The sequence below is a fragment of the Misgurnus anguillicaudatus genome, chromosome 20 (assembly GCF_027580225.2).
Source record: "Misgurnus anguillicaudatus chromosome 20, ASM2758022v2, whole genome shotgun sequence".
Classification (NCBI taxonomy): Eukaryota; Metazoa; Chordata; class Actinopteri; order Cypriniformes; family Cobitidae; genus Misgurnus; species Misgurnus anguillicaudatus.
The window spans coordinates 36,891,204-36,913,072 of record NC_073356.2 but is presented as its reverse complement, the minus strand read 5'-3'; the positions used below and the strand labels follow the sequence as shown (position 1 = coordinate 36,913,072).

Sequence of the window (21,869 nt, the reverse complement as noted above, 5' to 3'; positions counted from 1 at the left end):
TAAACCATGCTGTATAAGCCATGGTAAATTTGTGGTAACCATGCTTTAACTATACTTTTGGTTTTATTGGTAGTAAATCCATAGCATAACTTGCTATCACTTGCTATTTATTTAATGTATAGTCATTCAGATATTACCAAATATAAACCATTTAAAACAGATCTGACATCTCGGTGTTATTTTAGGCCTTGTCTCATTGTGACAGATCAGTTTCCTTTGACAATGCCTGCAGTGACAGCTTCAGCAGTAATATCTGCAACTGCTCGTGAACGTGCATCTGCCATCGACAGCCGCCTGCCGCGCGCGTCCTCGTTCCACACAGATGCTCGTTACCGGCAGGAGTTCGTACACGCTGCGCGGGGCAGGTCGCGGTGATCCGGTGTGGCACTCGCTGACACGGGTGGTGAAGGAGCACAGAACATTTTTAGCCCGCTACCCCCATCAGTACCCCCGCCCGGGGCAGATGATCCGCGCGCCATCGGGAGCTCAGCATCATTAGAAGGTGTTAATTGGAGTTAGTCGGAGTCTTCGCTTTCTGTCAAGAAGTCTGACAACAGAATTCATTAGACTTAAAAATACCGCGGCATTGAGATGAATTCAAGAGGGATTCGCTGATGAGCTGATAGACAGAGTTGAGCTCCGACAGGGGCCAATTCTCATTACAGATGCCAAATCTAGGCCCCAGCAGCCTCGTGCGTGCATCTTGCTTAAGAAGTTTATCGGCACGACCCGCGTATCAGCGTTTTATTTGTAATTTCACACTTACATTTCGCTTTTTCCGAACAAGACAGCAGGAAGGAACTCATTTGACACCTGGTTAAGAAAATTTCATGTGACAAATGTTGGACTGCACTTAAAAAAAATGAGGGCTCTCTTAAAGGCTCTTTAACAATATTAATAGTTAGAATTAGAAAATATTTCGATAAGAGATTTTGTGTTGAGGGTTTTTTGTTGATAAAACATGTCGTAATTGAATCCCATTTAATTTTTGTGCTCATTTTAAACGTTTAATAAAAACAGCCATATTAAGAAGTTCCAAAAGCTTCAAATTTTGTTTAATAATAATAAATAAATAAATATAATGTTCTTAATAAAACTTTAAACGCAGGGCATTATTTAGCACAAAAATGCAGTTTCTCATCTTTAAATAAATACCCTGGTACTAATATGAATAATTCTTTTTTTGACAAATTGTTCTGTTGAGCTTCAAGGCAAGATTAGATTAGTCCTGAAATCTAAATGTGTTCAACAGGAGTGAAACTTTAAGCAGAGATGAGGAACTGAACTCACACCGTGTTATACTTAAACCCCGAAATTTCTCTCGATCATCCAAAATAACTCCGAAGGAGAAAAGGCTGTTAAACGCTGGAGTAAAACTCCTTCTCGAAAGAGTCAAAAGACAGATAAAGAAATAAGAAATGGCCGAAATTAAATAGAGAAACAACGGTGGTGACTTTGCGGTTGATGTGAAGATAAGATCCTTCATGTTTCTGCAAAACACAAAACCAACGGTAACAATCATCCGATTTATTTAGTCTAACATTTCTGTGTTTTTTAAATTAAAATGTTACGATTAATAAAATATTGTTCGTTAAAAAACCCTCAAACAATCTATTATAAAAATGAATCAATATTGATCGATTGTTTAAGACATTTAAATATTTTTAAATTTTAATCATTATAAATTTTCGATGTTTTACATTAATAAAGAAACACTTTTTTTATGAGTGCTTTGTAAAGACCAAACGAATTCATATATATTTGACGTTTCATTCCTGACAATTTGTGACATTTAAATTTTATTAACTTATAGGGATTTCCCTATTTTATAGCATTTATAGCCATCAAATAATTTTAATAATGTGATGCAATTCTAAAATAAAAGCTGAATAAAATACATTTTTTAAAGGATGAATTAAAACACAACTAGTATGAAAAGCACATTTTATTCCACCTTTCATAACAGTGCCATGAGAACATTTGTACAAGATACATCACAATCTAAAGTGCACAAATACTGTACAACAGAGTCTTAAATAAAAGGAAAAACCGCAAAAGGTTTTTTTTTTTAGAAAAATAAGATTAAAAGCAGAATTTAAGGGCATGCTTTAAAAATGAAGAAAAAATTAAAACCCCAAAATGTTTCACAAATAAGCAAAAACTGAACAAGCACTGGGGAGTGGGTGTGGCACGGAGCTTTGGCACCTGCAGGTTAAAAGGGTTAAAACACAACATGGGCAGAACACTTCAAACAAAATATGAGAGAGAATTGATAAATGATCTGAATCATCAGCAGTCTTTAAGGGCTCGTATAGAAGGCATAATAACCCATAGCTTTATGACTCTCTTTGTTGTACTCCTCAGAGCTCAAGTCCTCACACTTTATAGTGGGTGAAGCGTCTGTACTCGAACCTCCAGGTGAAACGCGCCTCCTCTTGCACGCCGCCGCATATCCACCGGCGTCCCCGGAATCTACGACTTTGAGGACCGGCGGGGTCTCCATCCAAGGCCCGGTAGAGGCGGTTGCCGGGGCCGCCCCAGAGCTCTCGTCCTGTAGCTTGTCTTTTGAGGAGAGCAGATCGTCGGCGTACGCGGGAGGACTCGGCCGAGGTGACCAGGGCAGGCCGGTGGTCATCTTCCTCTGATACGAACTTCTGCTGCTCCATCCGGCCGCCATCGAAGCGAAGGCAGAGTCGGGGTAATAGCCCAGAGCGTGAGGGCTCTGCAGAGGCAAGGGCTTAATGCCATAGGGCAGGAGGCTGGAGGCCGAATACTCGCCGTCGTAGGACAGGTCAAGTTTGGTGGAACCTCCGCTTTGCTGGACGGGGCCCACGAACCAGCGCTGGGCAGAGGCAGAGCTCGCAGCAGAGTCCTCGCTCTGAGGGGACAGCAGGCCGTTGGTCTGCGGCACAGCACGTTCGCTGCCATAGAAGCGGTGATTTTGCGGCAGGTTGTTCACAAACTGGTCTTGGAAGAAGGGCTGCATAGCATAGCGGGCACCGGGGACAATCTGGTGTGACCGTGGAGAATCAGTAGGAGAGGGGGTCAGTCTGTCACTCTCTGGAGCCGTGTACATCCTGAGAGATAAACACAGGACATGAGAAATATTTATTTAGCTAAATACATTATTTTTTATACACATTAGTACAGAACTTAGCATTTTACATGAGGCAGGGTTTGCGAGGGATATGATTATCTTTGCAGAACCTTCAAAGTTGTCTTTGGAAAAATTTGGAAAAAAAGCAGGACCTGGGTAAGTGACTAAAATCTTGACAAATATACTCATTTTTGTTTACCAATCAAATCTGTTTTTCATATGAAGTGACTGTCTTCATATTATTTCCTAGAAGCAGTGTAAGAAAGTGACGGTTGTCTGCATGGAAGACACTTACGAATCATAATTATCTCTGAAGCCTTTAGCGAAGGGGTTGTGGTCGATCTTGAGCTGTGTGATCTGCAAATAAACAAACACCAGGAGCTGAAGAACAGCACAAAAGCAGAAGTGGCTGTATGAAGTTGTGGCTGTATGAAGCTGTGGCTGCAGGTTCTGCTTACGTCTGTGTTCTGGTAAGCGGTTACAGCAATAAACTGGTTCTCTGGGAATGTAAAGGTTTGCGTTTTAGCTTCGTTGCTCATGTCTTCCACACCATCCTCTGTCACCTCAACGATGTGCAGCCGTGGCTGGTACTTATGCAGGGACTGCAGGACAATCATCTGTTTTAACACACATACACATAGCATCAATGTTTGTGCAAAGGTTATGGCCAGCTCTTGCAGTTAGATAGCAGCATAGAGGTGTCAAAGCCACACTGAGGACCTCTGAGCTGACTGGAAGTCTACACACACACGCACGCACACACTCACACACACACACTTTTCACCTAAGATGCACACACACAAAAAAAAACATCAGTTCTAAGCAGAAGATTTCCACAAATATTTCATGGTACTGATTTTAAGTTAATTTCAGGAATTTTCGCAGAAACAGCAGGATGTTTATTTAGGCCTTAAAGCATAAAAAATGAAATGCATAGCAGCATTTAGCTTTTATTCCAAATATAAATCTAATACACATCGAATGGTTTCTTAATAACATTTACCTTGTAAATAATTGTTATAATTTGTTTACCTGAGTATTGTTGTTATTTGCACCCTTGTTGTTGGTCAGTTTCAGTTTGCCAAATGATATTTCTTGTCTCATCCAGTGTGCGCCTGTGTTTGGTGATTCTGGGTGAACATAAACCTTGTTTCCTACAGCAAAACAAAATAACATGCAAAAAAATTAATTTTTAAATAAATTAATGTCAGCATTAACAGCATAGAGAAAAAGCATAACCTCACAAAATAAGACAAGGAACATTAGCTGTGAAAATGTCCTGCATGAAAAACAGATGTATTGTGACTAAGAGCTATTTGAATAATTTTAATAGAGATAGGAGAATAACACATCCACCCCCGCGTGCCATTCTGTGTATGAAAGATGCAAATCGCTCACGTTAAACGTGAAACTTCTTTCTGCACAACATCGCAAACACTCATTTCAAACTGAGGTTTGAAATGAGGTTGTAGTGTGAAAATTGTGCACGTCAAAAAAATAAAATAAACGAACGAATCTCATAAACGTTTTGTAAACCTTATAATTTAGCTGGAAAATTGGTACAATTTTGAGAGGACTTTAAATATTCTTGTTTTAATTTCGTTCATTTTCGTTTTCCGTGTGTTGACATTCATATAAAATAAATTAACATTAATTAAAACTATGCGTTATTATTTGTATCCGACCTTTTATACGTTCAAACAAACTATTTTAATAATACAACATCGAATGAAAATATACATTTTCGTAAACGAAGTATTTTTGTTTTTAAATGTTTGTGCATTTAAATTGAATCGAGCTATTCGATTATACATTCTTTTTAGGTTTAGCATAATTATGTATTACAGTTGTAGATAATTGTTGCGCGGAACATATTTATTTCTGCATATTTGTAACCAGACACAACTGTGTTGGATAGATTTTGCAAACATATGGGCTGAAATTATTTTCACATTATCCCTTGAATTTTTCTCACCTTGCATGTTATTGTCCGCTTTCCCGCAGGTGACCCATTTTCCGCCCTGAAATCTCCAGTGGTTCGGGTCGGCCAGAACAATTTCCACAAACACATTATAATGTGCGGTCAGGTTCAGTCCAGTTATATTAAAACTCAGGAAGGGAAACATTCTCCTGCAAACAATATATTTTTTAATACAAACGAAAAGTATTAATATAAATTCGTTTTTATAAATATATGTGCTTTTGAAATGCAACTCTATTTTGTGATTAAATTAAGTAGTAAATATATACACAAATATGTGGTCTTTACAAATATATTTCTTTATAATTTTAATCGAAACACATTATAACATAGGCTATATCCTAAAATTTTACTATTAAACCAGTCCCTTTTAAAAACTAATTTCAATAAATGAACTAATAGAGATGATGGGAAAAACTTTTAACTCTTCATACCTGCCCTGTTTGGTGATAATCATCTCTGTTTGATGTCGGTGAAATTTTAGCCACAGGGGTCTGTTACACAGGTATACTTGCGCCCTCGCCGCCGAGCCCGAACCCGGGATGGGCATCGAGCTCAAACTGGAGCCCGGTCCTGGATATGACGGATAGAGGCAACCGGGACCCTGTGCGAACTGATACCCGCTTCCAAACTGACTACGACTGGCGCACACGGCAGATGAGAAGCCGGCGGGTGGAAGAACCGACCCGTAATGCAGAGACGAAGAATACCTGGAGCCGTTAGAGCCGCTGTACACCGACCCGGTCTGACCTCCGTACGGGAAGAGTGAGCACGGATTGGTCACGTCGGAGCTCGGTTGGGTTGAAGATATGAAATAGCGATCAGTGCCCAGTTCGTCAATGTTGTACCGGCGGGCGCTAGAGAGGTCATCATCTCCACTGGAGATTACTGGAGAACTTTTCCTCCCGTCTCCCGATGCTTTATTCCCGGCAAATGTCTCACTCTCACCCTCATCCAGCAGCGCGCTCCCACCGCTCAGGAACTTTTTCTGCTCGGGTTCCGTTCGATCCATCTCCTGGAAGTCGATCTGTGTTGACCCCGGGCTGTTGTTGGTGCTCTCTGAAGACGTGGACAGGTTGTAGAAAGTCTTGGGTAAGTTGACAGATGCACCAGGGAGGATGCTTTCTAACTGCATGCTTTAATGAAGGGATATTGAGATGAGGATCAATCAAAAGCAGGCGAGATCAATAAGTGGATCACACCAGGACGCGGCACCGTGCGCCCCTCACTTTGACCTCTGATGCGATACCTCCGGATTTTCAACTGTAATCTGAGAGTGACAGAAGAGTTTGAGAGAGTTTAGCCTATTTATGATCTCACACGGGGGGCGGAGCCTCGATCATTCCTTCGTTCTGCCCCTTCATTTTATAATTGCATTTACAATCATTTGCATATTTTTAAATTTAGAGCGTCCATGTTATTGGATGCAAGAGAACGAAATCGATTATTTATTTAAACACTGTTTTGGAAAGCTGGAACAAAATACGTTTCCTGCTCTTCTTTTAATTTCCATTAAATACCTTTATTGTCTTATTCTTTAGAATTTAGTCTTAATTAAAATCTATGTAGTAAATAAGCTAATTTGAAAAAGCTGTATCAACAGCTTTACATGTCCAAACATCTGTGGAGCCCAATATAAACCCAAACATGGTTCTTTTTTCCTTCTTTTATTTAAATGAACCATCAAGGATGTGCATATGTTTCGACTAAATTTTTTGCATCGCGTTTCAAAATTCGTTTCCAGCCAATAAGTGAGTGTTAATTCGAGACTGACCCTGAACCCACAGAGAAACCTGTAAGTGTCTTGACACCATTTTAGATCCACTGAAAACAAAACAATTATCGAGTCTTTCTGGCTGACCTGAGAACAGACTTATCTAAATATACCTGAACTTGCCGACCCAAATAATTAACGAGCGATTCATAATGACTCTACTCACCACAAAACGTAAGAAACCGGCATGCTGAGAGTTTCACAGGTAGAGGGGTAAAAGAGTTCAGCTCTCTGTCCGGGTCACTGTGTTTGGGGTAATCACGGCGCACGTGCGCGGGGTATCAGGGGCACTTCTTTCTTCCTCACGAGGTAATTGGCTTTTTCTTCTTGTTCTCGACGAAGTGGCGTCCAAGATTTTGGCGACTGTTAATGTAAGTTCCGTTTGTTTTCCTCAATAAAACGCTTAGACGAAACGCTGGAAAATAAGTGACATTGTATACCCTATAAAAGACGCATTGTGTATTTTACACGTTTTAGTGTCTACTATGTATTCTAGTGTGCATTTCTAGTGAGAAGTGTATTATGGCGTTTATTTTTAGCGTTTAGGCTACACGAGTCCAGTGATAAACACAAACTGCAGGAGATTGTGTTGTGAGCACGCGGAGGTGAGTGTGGCGCGCACGCGTCACCTGAGGTGCGTAAAAAACCCAGCGTCATTAATAACAAATGCAGCCTGTTTACAAAAATTATCGTTTTTATTTAAACAATAAATAGATTTGAACAATACATTTAATATATACAATTAATAAAAATAATTTAAATACACTAGCTAATATTTTTATCCAGCATTTTTATAAAATGTATAAAAAATATTAAATTAACGCATAAATAGAGTTTTTATTTATAAATTACAAATTATATTAATTTTTAAATAGCATGTATTTGATAAGCTATTTATCATATATTTAACCAAAAAAACAATGTTTTGAAACGTGTACCGCACGCAATATAACGCAAATATATTTTGCAAAAAGTCCCAAGGATGCAAATAACATCCGAACACGTTTTTAAAACGAGAAAAAAACACAACAGGTCAACAGATGGAAAAACAATTGAGCCCCAGTTCACCATAAGGTAATATGTGATTGTCTTGATCATCAGGCGGTGGTAATAAAAAAAGAGAGGGGCGGGGGAGAATCCCACCCGGCTCAACCCCTTTCCAAGCTCAGGGAAACCGGCCAATTATTTTTCCGTGTGAAGGAACCGGTGATAGAGAAGGAAGAGACAGCCGGGCGGAAACACGTCGCCTTATTAAAACCCTTCAGTAGCCCAGCTAGTACATCACGGATATATTTGATATTAAAAAGCGGGAGACGGGCAAAACGACCACAAAAACATTTAAGATGAGTGCAAGAGAAACTGACCGGGTGTTACGATGACCGGGTGGTGATAATGGTCGGTTACCCGGAAAGGGTCACCCGCTCAGCCTGAGAGCTCTTTAATGAAAAAAGCCCACCGGGTGTCCCTGCTTCATCAAACTCATCCGCTGATTCTCTTTAGCTCTTCATCGTAATTAATATTCTTTGATGACAGCCATGGGCCAGATGACGAGTTAAAGAGTCACAGATTATGACTTATTGAATGCATTACTTAAAAATGTACTAATTTATTCAAATAAAATGACATTTATCTCTGTTTCAATGACCCTTTTTCTGTAAGGTTGAGGTCTCTTTAAACGTGAACAGAGGATTTGACCAGGCCTAAAGCTGATGCTCTCTTATAGAAGAAAACTGCATGGGTTTACTCTTCAAAGCAAAGACTCTGCACCCCAAATCTGTAAGTTTGACTCGTCATTATGAAAATAACAAAAAAGAAATAAAAACAATCCAAATTTGATTCAGATGGTGATTTGGCCCATGTTGTCGCCTCTTTCAATGTTCAGCCTAGAATCTTTCAAATGAGAGGGTGTTTGTTGAAGATGGTCCACACAAAGCACCTGAGAAACACACACACACACACATACACTTACAGACACACACAGGACTGATTATGCGTTCTCACCTGACAGATCCCGGGTCCCAAGTGCCTTGTAGTTTTTAAGGTGTGAGATTCACAAGGATTAGCTCCCAGCTAAGAGGAATATTGAGATGAGAACGATTTCTCTGTGCAGAATACAGAATCAGTAATTTTGTCTCTCTCTGTGTGATCCATAATTCTCTCTACAGGAACAAAATAAACTTTTAGATGATTATTTTTAGCTGCCGTGCAATTAAAAGTAAAGAGATGTTAAATAAAGTCTTACAATATGTCAGTTGCTTTATACACATCTAACTTAGTGCAGTCTTTAATGTCTCCATCGATTTCATTAAGTTTATATACTGTATCCGTGTATGAGCAAATGTATGTACAGGGAATGTGTGTGTGTGTGTGTGTGTGTTTGCATGTGTGCAATCTAGAGATGTGAGAAGAATTTGGGGAAAAGGGGCTAAAAATCTGTGATGAGAGAGGGAGGGGGATTGGAACTCAGCTGGAAACTGATTGGCTGCCAGCCTGAGAAGGAAATAAGAATCTGCTGTCCTCTCCGGTCTGGGACCTCTGTGACCAGGCGCAAGATGTCAGCCACTGTCCCCGAGGGCCCTTCAGCATCTCCCCGACTCTCCTCCGCTCCAGAAGCATCCATCTCGTTGTGTTATTGACTCAAAATGCCACCCAGTCTTTTAAGGAAATATTTGCCTCCCTCCGTTTCTGTCTGACACAGGAGTGAACTGGGCAGCAGGCTCCTGGTGGATCAGGGTCACTCAAAATCAATACCGTGCTTTTAGGCAGGGCAGGTACATGGGGGACGTTTAAAGTCTTAAAAATGTTTTTTAGTAAATCTCAGAGGCTTTGAGAGGGGCACTGAAGAATGATCACATCTCTACGCAAGTTTCACGCAGACAGAAACGCTCATGACACTCACGTGTCTTTTATTTACAAATGCAAAAATCCAGTTAACACGTGATGGTTTCGAAATTATAACTAGAATTGTACACTAGTACAAAGATTTTCTGGACGTTTATTAACGTTTATTTTTCATACATTATGCATTGCTTAATTGAAACAACAAGTTTGTGGGATCATAAAAGCACATTAAAATCAAGCTTGTTATTTATTAGTTTAATAACTCACAGACTATAGCTCACAATGTCCCTTACGAAAATTAATTATGTTTTTTTTTTGTGGTAAAAGTGTAGCAACCATGTTTTTTTGGTGTATTGATTACTTGCAAAACCGGTGTATAGTTTAACAATGGTTTTTGAAATGGTTATTTTGTGGTAACCATGGTTTTACTACAATAACCATTGTTTTTTGGTTTTAACTGTAGTAAAACCATGGGTAATTTTTGTAAGGGGAGAGTTAGAGATCTAAACAAACTAATAATTTCCTACACTCTCATTAAAGGTAAGAAGGTACAAAGTTGTCACTTTTCAAAAAGTAAATTTTTTACCTAAAATGTGCATATTGGTACATTAAAGGAACACATTTGTACCTTAGAGGTATATACAGGTACCTCAAAAGTATATATCTGTATCAAAATGATACAGATTAGGACCTTTTTAAAAGGTACCATCCCAGTGACAACTTTTCTAAGGTTTTGTACCTTTTTTATACCCTTTTATTAGATTAGAGTTTGTTTGTATGGCCTAAAATAATGTGTTTTATCGTAATGTTTGTTTATTAATTAATTTATTCTGTTTGTGTATGATATAACAGGAAAAACACCCAGACTCACACTGAAGGACAGACCTGATCCACATCTAAGGAGAAGAAGGAACTCCACAGAGGCTCTTTTGACTTGGTTCAGTAAGAAATTTTTCTTTAAAAATCATAGTTATTAAAGGAATATTCCATTTTCTTAAAAGAAAAATCCAGATAATTTACTCACCACCATGTCATCCAAAATGTTGATGTCTTTCTTTGTTCAGTCGAGAAGAAATTATATTTTTTGAGGAAAACATTGCAGGATTTTTCTCATTTTAATGGACTTTAATAGACACCAACATTTAATACTTAACTCAACACTTAACAGTTTTTTTCAACGGAGTTTCAAAGGACTCTTAATGATCCCAAACGAGGCACAAGGGTCCCACCCAGCAAAACGATTGTAACCTTTGACAATAAAAATAACAAATATACACTTTTAAAGCACAACTTCTCGTCTAGATCCGGTCGTGATGCGCTAGCGTGACCTGACGCAATTACGTCATCACGTCAAGAGGTCACAGAGGACGAACGTGAAACTCCGCCCCAGTGTTTACATGTGTTGAGAAAGAGGACCGTTCCTACATTGTTGTATGTCAACTGATACTAATTAATGTCTTTGTGTCAGTTTATTGTTTACAATGGTCCGCAAATGTGCGTTTTATATATGTAACACGTGACCTCCCTACGTCACCACGCACTAACGTTAGGTCGCGCTGTACCGGACCTAGACGAGAAGTTGTGGTTTAAAAGAACATATTTTTCATTTTTCTTGACAAACGTTTCGCTAGATAAGACCCTTATGCCTCGTTTAGGATCGTTTATAGTCCTTTGAAACTCCGTTGAAAAAAACTGTTAAGTGTTAAGTTAAGTATTAATTGTTGGTGTCTATTAAAGTCCATTAAAATGAGAAAAATCCTGCAATGTTTTCCTAAAAAAACATAATTTCTTCTCGACTGAACAAAGAAAGACATCAACATTTTGGATGACATGGTGGTGAGTAAATTATCTGGATTTTTCTTTTAAGAAAATGGAATATTCCTTTAATGTTGATATTCAATGTTTTCTGGACATTTATATGGCATGATGTGTAGTACACACTTTGATGTGTCACATCACTAGACTTCTCGCAGACCTGACGTGACAGTGAAATATCAGTGCGTGCCTTGAGGTGGTTTTATCATGCACGCTAAATGTTCTAGGCGCGTATCATACCAGGGTTCTGTTACTGAGGTCAGATCACAGACTAGAAATATATTTACCCCCAAACAGCTGTCAACACCTCGTTAGACCGACCTAACAAAACAAACCTTTTACTGCACCTCCATGTCAACTATAAATTACGCTCAATCTGTTTCAAGAGTTTCAACTCAGTATACGTTACATGTCTGACTGATGCTTTAATACGAAATCTTTCATCATGTAAAGAAGTTTTTTCTACTCGTCTTCTTATTAAAGCATCAGTCCGAGATGCATCATCACGATTGCTTTATTTGAATAATCTTACAACGCGTCATTATGTTTTACAACTGTTTTCACAGACGACTGCTCAAAACTCCATAAAACAAACAGTAAAACAGCGGCGCTTATATAGTCGCCACAGATATTGTTGCGTTTATTCACCAGTGAGTCTGTATCTTTCCTGACTTCGGGGAACCTCAAGACCAAATAAAGTTGAATTACGGCACTCACGCGCAGATTCATTCCAAGTAAGGCTGAAGTTTACGTTTAATCGTAAACCCGTTCCCGTTCTGACCCGTCCGCCGTGTTCTGTGACCACCCATAAAAGCTGTGGAGCGATCGGGGTGACCCCTTGTGGCCAGAGGTCAGGGGCTACCTGACAGGGGTAAGGAAGTCTTGCCATATTGTTGTCAGAGTCCATCAGCAGCAGAAGCACATGAAAGAGACGCATTCCTGCTTTATGATGCGATCTGGCCACTGTAGCCTTTGCTGGGTTCTAGATTCATGAACGCCGTTGACAGGATTAACAGCGTACGTCTCATTAGAGAATACTGGCGCTGGGACCCGCTGCAGGAGGCGAGCTGAGAAACTGAGCCATTAGAAGACACGCAGTACAGGGCTCATGTGATCGCCTGCGTGCTCCTCTGTTACTGTATCTCTTGCGTTCGTCTGCCCTCACCTGCGCTTGTTTGTTTTCTTCTGTGTCTGTTTGGTTTCTCGTCTGCTCATTTTTGTCATTATCTGCTCTGTCATCTGCATTTTCTTGCATTTTCACTATATGCTCATGCGCATGTCTGTTCTCTGTGCTTGTTTACACATTCATCTGCTCTTATCTGCACTTGTTTGTTTTCTCCTGTGCTTGTTTGCTTTCTCAACTGCTCACTTTCTAATCATCTACTCTGTCCTCTGCTCTGTCATCTGCTTTTTTTGCATTTTCACTATATATACTCATGCGCATGTCTGCTTTCTTCTGCGCTTGTCTGCACTCTCGTCTGCTCTCATCTGCTCTTTTTTGTTTTCTTCTGTGCTTGTTTGCCTTTTCGTTTGCTCACTTTTGTCATAGTCTGCTCTGTCATCTACATTTTCTTGCATTTTCACTATATGCTCATGCGCATGTCTGCTTTCTTCTGCGCTTGTCTGCACTCTCGTCTGCTCTCATCTGCTCTTTTTTGTTTTCTCCTGTGCTTGTTTGCTTTCTCATCTGCTCACTTTTCTCATTATCTACTCTGTCCTCTGCTCTGTCATCTGCATTTTTTTGCTTTTTCGCTATATATACTTGTGAGCTTGTCTGCATTCTCAGCTGCACTTGTCTGCATTGTCGGCTGCTCTTGTCTGCACTCTCGCCTGCTCTTATCTGCACTTGTCTGTTTTCTCGTGTGCTTGTTTGCTTTCTCGTCTGCTCACTTTTCTTATTTTCTACTCTGTCCTCTGCTCTGTCATCTGCATTTTTTTGCCTTTTCACTATATATACTCATGCGCATGTCTGCTTTCTTCTGTGCTTGTCTGCATTCTCAGCTGCTCTTGTCTGCACTCTCGTCTGATCTCATCTGCTCTTTCTGTGCTTGTTTGCCTTCTCGTTTGCTCACTTTTGTCATAGTCTGCTCTGTCATCTACATTTTCTTGCATTTTCACTATATGCTCATGCGCATGTCTGCTTTCTTGTGTGCTTGTTTGCTTTCTCGTCTGCTCACTTTTCTCATTTTCTACTCTGTCCTCAGCTCTGTCATCTGCATTTTTTGATTTTCACTATACGCTCATGCGCATGTCTGCTTTCTTCTGCACTTGTCTGCACTCTCAGCTGCTCTCATCTGCACTAGTTTGTTTTCTCCTGTGCTTATCTGCTCACTTTTCTCATTATTTCTCTGCCATCTGCATTTTTATGCATTTTCACTATATACTCATGCGCATGTCTGCTCTCTTTTGTGCTTGTTTGCCTTCTCGTCTGCACACTTTTCTCATTATTTCTCTGCCATCTGCATTTTTATGCATTTTCACTATATACTCATGCGCATGTCTGCTCTCTTTTGTGCTTGTTTGCCTTCTCGTCTGCACACTTTTCTCATTATTTCTCTGCCATCTGCATTTTTATGCATTTTCACTATATACTCATGCGCATGTCTGCTCTCTTTTGTGCTTGTTTGCCTTCTCGTCTGCACACTTTTCTCATTATTTCTCTGCCATCTGCATTTTTATGCATTTTCACTAAATACTCATGCGCATGTCTGCTCTCTTTTGTGCTTGTTTGCTTTTTTATCTGCTCACTTTTCTCATTATTTCTCTGCCATCTGCATGTTTATGCATTTTCACTATATACTCATGCGCATGTCTGCTCTCTTTTGTGCTTGTTTGCATTCTCGTCTGCTCACTTTTCTCATTATTTCTCTGTCATCTGCATTTTTATGCATTTTCACTATATACTTTACGGTATGCGCATGTCTGCTTTCTTCTGTGCTTGTCTGCACTCTCGTCTGCTCTCATATGCATTTCTCATCTGCTCACTTTTCTCATTATGTCTGCTTTCTTCTGCACTTGTCTGCATTGTAAGCTGCTCTTGTCTGCACTCTTAGCTGCTCTCATCTGCACTTGTCTGTTTTCTCCTGTGCTTGTTTGCTTTTTTGTCTGTTCACTTTTCTTATTATCTACTCTGTCTTCTGCTCTGTCATCTGCATTTTTGCATTTTCACTATATGCTCATGCGCAGGTCTGCTCTCTTCTGTGCTTGTCTGCATTCTCTGCTGTTCTCATCTGGTCTTTTTTGTTTTCTCCTGTGCTTGTTTGCTTTCTCGTTAGCTCACTTTGGTCATTATCTGTATGTCATCTGCATTTTTTTTTTTTGCATTTTCACTATATATTCAAGCGCATGATGTCTGCTTTCTTCTGCACTTGTCTGCATTCTCGACTGTGCTTGTCTGCACTCTCATCTGCACTCACTTTTCTCATTATCTACTCTGTCTCTGCTATGTCATCTCCATTTTATGCATTTTCACTATATGCTCATGCGCATGTCTGCTCTCTTCTGTGCTTGTCTGCACTCTCGGCTGCTCTCATCTGCACTTGTTTGATTTCTCCTGTGCTTGTTTGCTTTCTCGTTAGCTCACTTTGGTCATTACCTGCTCTGTCATCTGCACTTTCTTGCATTTTCACAATATACTCATGCGCATGTCTGCTTGCTTCTGCACTTGTCTGCATTGTGAGCTGCTCTTGTCTGCACTCTTAGCTGCTCTCATCTGCACTTGTTTGTTTTCTCGTTTGCTCACTTTGGTCATTATCTGTATGTCATCTGCATTTTTTTGCATTTTCACAATATACTCATGCGCATGTCTGCTTTCTTATGCACTTGTCTGCATTCTCAACTGTGCTTGTCTGCAGTCTCAGCTGCTCTCATCTGCACTTGTTTGTTTTCTCATGTGCTTGTTTGCTTTGTCGTCTGCTCACTTTTCTCATTTTCTATTCTGTCCTCTACATTTTAATGCATTTTCACTATAGACCCTTTTACTGTTTGAACACAATGATGTTGTGGCAGCGTATGGGCGCGCATTTAGGCAACGGAAGTATGGCAAGAATCAGCGGTGAAGCAACACAGACAGAGAAAGTTATTTTAAAAAGTTGACTTCATCAACTTTTTCAACACAGCTACCAGATCCGTGTACTATAGTGAAGTGGATTGAAGACGTTAGCAGATGGACCAAAATAAAGTTGTCAGATACAAATTTACGTATATTAGTATATTATATTAGTGCAACCAAATGCAACAACCAGACATTTTGATGCTGGGAAACCGTTTTAATAAACTTTCTGAGGTGCTAACACGTTAGAACCAATGGGGAATACCACCACTTCTGTTGCTGAAATGCACGCGCAGGCTATTTGATCACGTGAGCTGTAAAAGGGTCTCTATACTCATGCGCATATCTGCTCTCTTCTGTGCATGTCTGCTCTCTTTTGTGCTTGTTTGCTTTCTCGTCTGCTAACTTTTCTCATTATTTCTCTGTCATCTGCATTCTCTGTCATCTCTTTATGCATTTTCACTATATACTTATGCACATGTCTGCTCTCTTCTGTGCGTGTCTGCACTCTCGGCTGCTCTCATCTGCACTTGTTTATTTTCTCTTGTGCTTGTTTGCTTTCTCGTTAGCTCCCTTTGGTCATTATCTTTATGTCATCTGCATTTTTTAATGCATTTTCACAATATACTCATGCGCATGTCTGCTTTCTTCTGCACTTGTCTGCATTGTAAGCTGCTCTTGTCTGCACTCTCGGCTGCTCTCATCTGCACTTGTTTGTTTTCTCCTGTGCTGGTTTGCTTTCTCGTCTGCTCACTTTTCTCATTTTCTATTCTGCCCTCTGCTCTGTCATCTTCATTTTTATCCATTTTCACTATATACTCATGCAGATGTCTGCTCTCTTCTGCGCTTGTCTGCATTCTCGGCTGCTCTTGTCTGCACTCGTCTGCTCTCATCTTTTTTTTTGTTTTCTACTGTGCTTGTTTGCTTTCAAGTCTGCTCACTTTTGTCATTATTTGCTCTGTCTTCTTGGATTTACTTACATTTTCACTTTACACTCATGTGCATGTCTGCTTTTTTCTGCGCTTGTCTGCATTGTCAGCTGCTCTTGTCTGCACTCTCATCTGCTCTCATCTGCACTTGTTTGTTTTCTCGTATGCTCACTTTTCTCATTATCTACTCTGTCCTCTGCTCTGTCATCTGCATTTTTATCCATTTTCACTATATACTCATGCTCATGTCTGCTCTTTTCTGCACTTGTCTGCATTCTCGGCTGCTCTCTTCTGTGTTTGTCTGCTCTTTCGTCTGCTCTCACCTGCTTTGTCTACATTCTCCTGCGTTTATCTGCACACTCAACTACTCTGTCTTGCTCTATCTGCTCTTTCCTGTGCTTGTCTGCTTTCAATTTCATTATACTTTATTAGCATTATTGTTTTCAATACAATATCACCAAAGCGGTAGAGGTAAATATGTCTGTCTCCAATCTCATCTCTTTATTCTTTGCTTTATTTCTGCTCTTGTCTTCCCTCTCCTGATATCTTCCGAGCTCATGATCTGCATTACCTGAATGTATTTGCACTGCTTACTGATATCCAGGCCTATGGCATATCCTCGCACGTTCTCTGTTTGTTTAACATTAGCAGTTATTGAGTATCATGCGCTCTTCAGAGGGGTTGTCTGCTGTTAGATATTTGTATTAATGTTAAGAAACATCAAGTGACCCATAAACTACATAAAATAATTGCTTAATTTGAACAATAATTGTTTTTTTTAAACCTGTTGTATGATAAAGGCTCATTTTGCAGGAAAGATGACCATGCAAGGTTTGGGTTACAGGAAGAATATAGAATTTCTTCTCTTTCATAAAAAAGCTCTTTAAAATAATGTATTAGAATAAAAATAAATTGTTCAATCAAAACCACATTTGATTTATGTGAAAAATCAGATTGTGTTTTTGAATTAGACTTGTCAGTCTCTAAGAGGAGAAAGAATAATGTGGGTGGATTAGACATGCGCTGCAGCAGCCGTATGCACAAACGCAGATTGCGGATTGAATATTCTGTGGGTTTGAAAGTGTCGATGCAGTCACATCGATCTGATCTGCTTTCTGTACTCAGTCAGGGGAACCGCGCCCTCGCACCACATATAATAACATTAAAACAAACACGCCTGACTCCTCAGCATAATAACCTCACGCATGAGCCGTGTGTATGTGTGATGGGTTTGGCTTTGTGAATATCCTATTTTTTTGTTGGTTTCGGTTAGTTTTGGATCTCACTAGATTTGACCTCCGGCTGACCCCCGGTAGATTCTGATCACGGCCTGCCGTTGACCCATTTCTCGCCTCTGATCTCCTATCACAGAATGATGAAGCCATCGACCGGGGCCACAGGATGGCAGGTGCTAAAAGTTTGACAGCGAAGACCAGAGATACATGTTTTGAAAGAAGAGCTGGGAAGGTGTGTGTGTGTGTGTGTGTGTGTTTGTATAGACATCTTCAATGAGCACCAGCAGTTTAAAAGCATGCATTAAAATAGACAATTGTTATAAACTGATTTAAAATGAAATGATAGAGCTATAAAATTAGCCTAGATTAAATGATTTTGGAAGATGTTGATGATAATTGTTTGAATTTTTACTGAGATCTCAGACTTTGAGCCTGGTTTGAGTGCTTGAAATCTCTAGAGGAGACACGTGTGAGATTACTCTGAAAGATCTGAGAACCAGTAGACCTAAGCAAAAAGATTTCAAAGATTCAAGCAATCTCATTTGTGATTGTTTTTCAGCATCATTGTTTCACATTTCAGTCACATAACTAACATCTTCCACTTCTGTGTGTTTTTTTGTGCCAGTCACATCAAATAATGAGTTGGAAAAGAGATGCTAAAAATACCATTTGTCACACTGGAAACTGAAGGAAAAGTCAGATGCATTGCATTGTGGGATAGCATATAGTCATATAATAAGCATTTGTGCAATTGAAGAGTTTAGATGCAAAACCCTCTTGCGCCTTGTAAATGAGCATTTTTTTAATCAGGCACTTATGCTGGATTCACACCAAACGCGGTAGAGGCGGCAAAAACGCGCTATTTGCACGTAGTTGGACGCTTGAACATTGAGTTTACTCGCTTCATTGGCGCATGAAATTCTAGCCAGTGGAGACATTCACGCAGAAATTTGAGTCAAGGGAGGGGCTTCTGTGACTCCGCTTGCTTCCTGTAATCACGTCACTACTAGAGCAAGCTCCTGATTGGTTAACGCGGCACGATTTTCCGCCAAAGTTCAGATTTTTCTCTCGGCAACGCTCATTTACACGTCAATTCACCTCGCACTAAACGCCTCATTTGCACCGCGAGATCTCCAGACATGCATAAACGCGTTTTTACATTGACTTAACATTGAAATCACTTGCGCTTGACGCCACTATCGTGGCAAAACCCTGCAGCATGCAAAAAATCACTACTCCAGTCACTCTTGACTGTCCTTTCTTAAGTAAGGTAAAAAAGCAAAAAAATCTGTCCAATATGGCAAATCTCCTTGAAAGGTGCAGTGTGTAATTTTTAAAAGGATCTCTTAAAAGAAATGCAAAATAATATACAAAACTACATTATCAGGGGTGTATAAAGACCTTTTAAAATGAACCGTTATGTTTTTATAACCTTAGAATGAGATGTTTTTATCCACATACACAGAGGGTCCCCTTACGTGGAAGTCACCATTTTGTGCCACCATGTTTCTACAGAAGCCCTTAACGGACAAACTTTTTTACTTTGTTGTCTCCGACGATGAAATGTTTGTCCAGTGGTGGCTATTGTAGCATCTTTATGCATTTCAAAAGCGAGGGTTGGGCAGTGGACTAAGCCGTTGGTTGCAATTCGCAACCTCACCACTAGATGTCGCTAAAATGTACACACTGCACCTTTAACCGGGTTAAAAAGACCTGTTGCTCCTTGATGTACGCTCTCCATGGTTCATCCAATTCTTCCTCCGTGCACTTTGAGGACTTTGCTGAAAAATTGTTGTGGTGTTTAAACCGGTATTTCTGAATAGCCTGAGGCCAGGATTAAGTGTAGCGAAAGTATTTGATGAACGTATAATACGTGCCGAGAGCATTCTGTCTCATTTTTGGCACTTTGCGTTTAGCGGCTTTTGCATCCAAGCTTTTTTGGGCGGTTTCCTGGACAAGGCTTATCCTAGTCCAAGACTAAAATGCGTGACTAAAAACATCTTACACTGACACATCTTAACATATATCAGTGTCATTGTTTTGTCTCAAGATGCACACCAGTAATGTTTTTTGCAAGGTATGTTTGTAAAAACTACTAACTAAGCCTAGTCCTGTATTAATCTAAACAGTGTTTGGAAAACTGCTCCAATATTTGTATTAGGTTATCCACATATTCCATTAATTCCATGCAGAGTAAATCCTGCAGGATATTCTGATCATATTGTGAAAATATTGAGAATAATGTTGTGCTAATTGACAAAGATTACTTAATGTTATCACAGAGGTGTGCGTTGTGGACGGTCGCCTGTGCACTTTATAGGGTTCATGCGGTGACTCCTGTGTGCAGGCCACCGACGGCCCACGAGCGTGTTACTCTGGAACAAGCAGGGCTTTTATCACTTCTTCTCTGACTCACAAACTGCATTTGGTCTCCCTCTCTTTCCTCAGGACGGCGTGCAGACGCAGTTTTCTGCAGCAGTTCAGCGCAGTAGCAGACGCGTGCAGACGTCTCTGTGAGTCAGAGGTTTTTACACCTTTCCCAACGAGAGACATATGACACACATACACACTCACTCTTTCAGCCTATTCAGCCATACGCTGCTTATGTTGACATGTTTAGTGCTTTAAAACTGACCCCGAAGAGAGAGTAAGAGACTGAAATCACAGTACCCTTTCTGTCTGTCTGTCTGTCTTTCATTCTCTAGAGATATGAAACCAGCGTCTGTGTCAGTGACATATGTGATTCATTTAAGTTTTTTTAATAGGATACTCTTTCAACAAAAAGTATTCTTATAATGTCCCTAGAACTCATTATCTGCTATGGGCATAAACGAATATCATTATTGATTATCTGTGAAAATGTTGTATTTTACATTGATACAGCATCATGTTCATTTCTACAGTTCTTTGTTACAGTGCTGTTTTACTTGGCAGGATGTTGATCTTTGATGAGGAGTCTCAATATTTAAGGTGCAGGCCAGAAGAGGTCTGTGTATTTATCTGAAATGGTGTAAAACAGTCTGGACGGGCCGCCTGTTGACTGGACTCAGATCAGTATCAGACGCTCATCAGATGGGCCTACAGCAGCCAGAGATACCCACCCAACAGTCCTGATGACAGCAGGCTCTCCTGATAAACACACACACACACAATCCAGCAATGACAGACAGACGAATAGACACACAGTATCCGTTGATATATCACAAATCTGTGCATTGCATAGATGTATGGTTGGTTGGATAGATGGATAGATAGATGGATAGATAGACAGGTAGGTAGGTAGATGGATAGATAGATAGATAGATAGATACATACATACATACATACATACATACATACATACATACATACATACATACATACATACATACATACATACATACATACATAAATGGATAGATAAATGGACAGATAAATGGACAGATAAATGGACAGATAGATGATAGATGATGGATGGATGGATAGGTAGATGGATAGATAAATGGATGGATGGATAGACAGGTATATATGGGTAGGTAGATAGGTAGATGGATGGATACATAAATGGATAGATAGATAGATAGATAGATACATACATACATAAATGGATGGATGGGTGGATGGATGAATGGATGAATGGATGGATGCATGGATGGATGCATGCATACATACATACATACATACATACATACATACATACATACATACATACATACATACATACATACATACATACATACATACATACATACATAGATAAATGGATAGATAAATGGATAGATGATGGATAGATAATGGATAGATAATGGACTGATAGATGATGGATGGATGGATAGGTAGATGGATAGATGGATGGATAGGTAGATGGATAGATGGATAGATAAATGGATGGATGGATAGACAGGTATATGGGTAGGTAGATAGGTAGATGGATGGATACATAAATGGATAGATAGATAGATAGATAGATACATACATACATACATACATACATACATACATACATACATACATACATGCATACATACATAGATAAATGGATAGATAAATGGACAGATAGATGATAGATGATGGATGGATGGATAGGTAGATGGATAGATGGATAGATAAATGGATGGATGGATAGACAGGTATATGGGTAGGTAGATAGGTAGATGGATGGATACA

The 21,869-nt window shown here is 39.7% G+C and overlaps 2 protein-coding genes and 1 long non-coding RNA gene across 3 annotated transcripts in view; 1 reads left to right on the top strand and 2 right to left on the bottom strand.

The window, feature by feature from the left end:
- Positions 1-21,869, bottom strand: part of ggcta (gamma-glutamylcyclotransferase a) — a 439,956-nt gene that overhangs the window by 31,111 nt on the left and 386,976 nt on the right. The gene's annotated exons all lie outside the window — the stretch shown is intronic.
- eomesa (eomesodermin homolog a) lies at positions 1,928-7,487 on the bottom strand. Its single transcript, XM_055219122.2, has 7 exons — positions 7,019-7,487; positions 5,513-6,348; positions 5,073-5,227; positions 4,130-4,251; positions 3,556-3,714; positions 3,393-3,454; positions 1,928-3,077 (listed from the first exon to the last, which is right to left on the bottom strand). Exons 2-7 carry the CDS (start codon positions 6,211-6,213, stop codon positions 2,300-2,302), a joined length of 1,977 nt encoding a protein of 658 aa, XP_055075097.2. The 5' UTR covers positions 6,214-6,348; positions 7,019-7,487; the 3' UTR covers positions 1,928-2,299.
- Positions 3,073-21,229, top strand: LOC129454559 (uncharacterized). The gene is made up of 6 exons (XR_008647963.2): positions 3,073-3,253; positions 3,348-3,567; positions 8,512-8,628; positions 10,546-10,635; positions 20,172-20,236; positions 20,658-21,229. It is a non-coding gene; the product is annotated as an uncharacterized lncRNA (long non-coding RNA).

Excerpts from the sequence above, each read along its gene's own strand:
- eomesa (XM_055219122.2), bottom strand. The coding sequence starts at position 6,213 with ATGCAGTTAGAAAGCATCCTCCCTGGTGCATCTGTCAACTTACCCAAG. Across the intron at positions 3,715-4,129 it reads CAAATAACAACAATACTCAG|ATGATTGTCCTGCAGTCCCT; the intron begins GTAAACAAATTA and ends GTGTTAAAACAG. Across the intron at positions 3,078-3,392 it reads TTCAGAGATAATTATGATTC|GATGTACACGGCTCCAGAGA; the intron begins GTAAGTGTCTTC and ends TTTATCTCTCAG.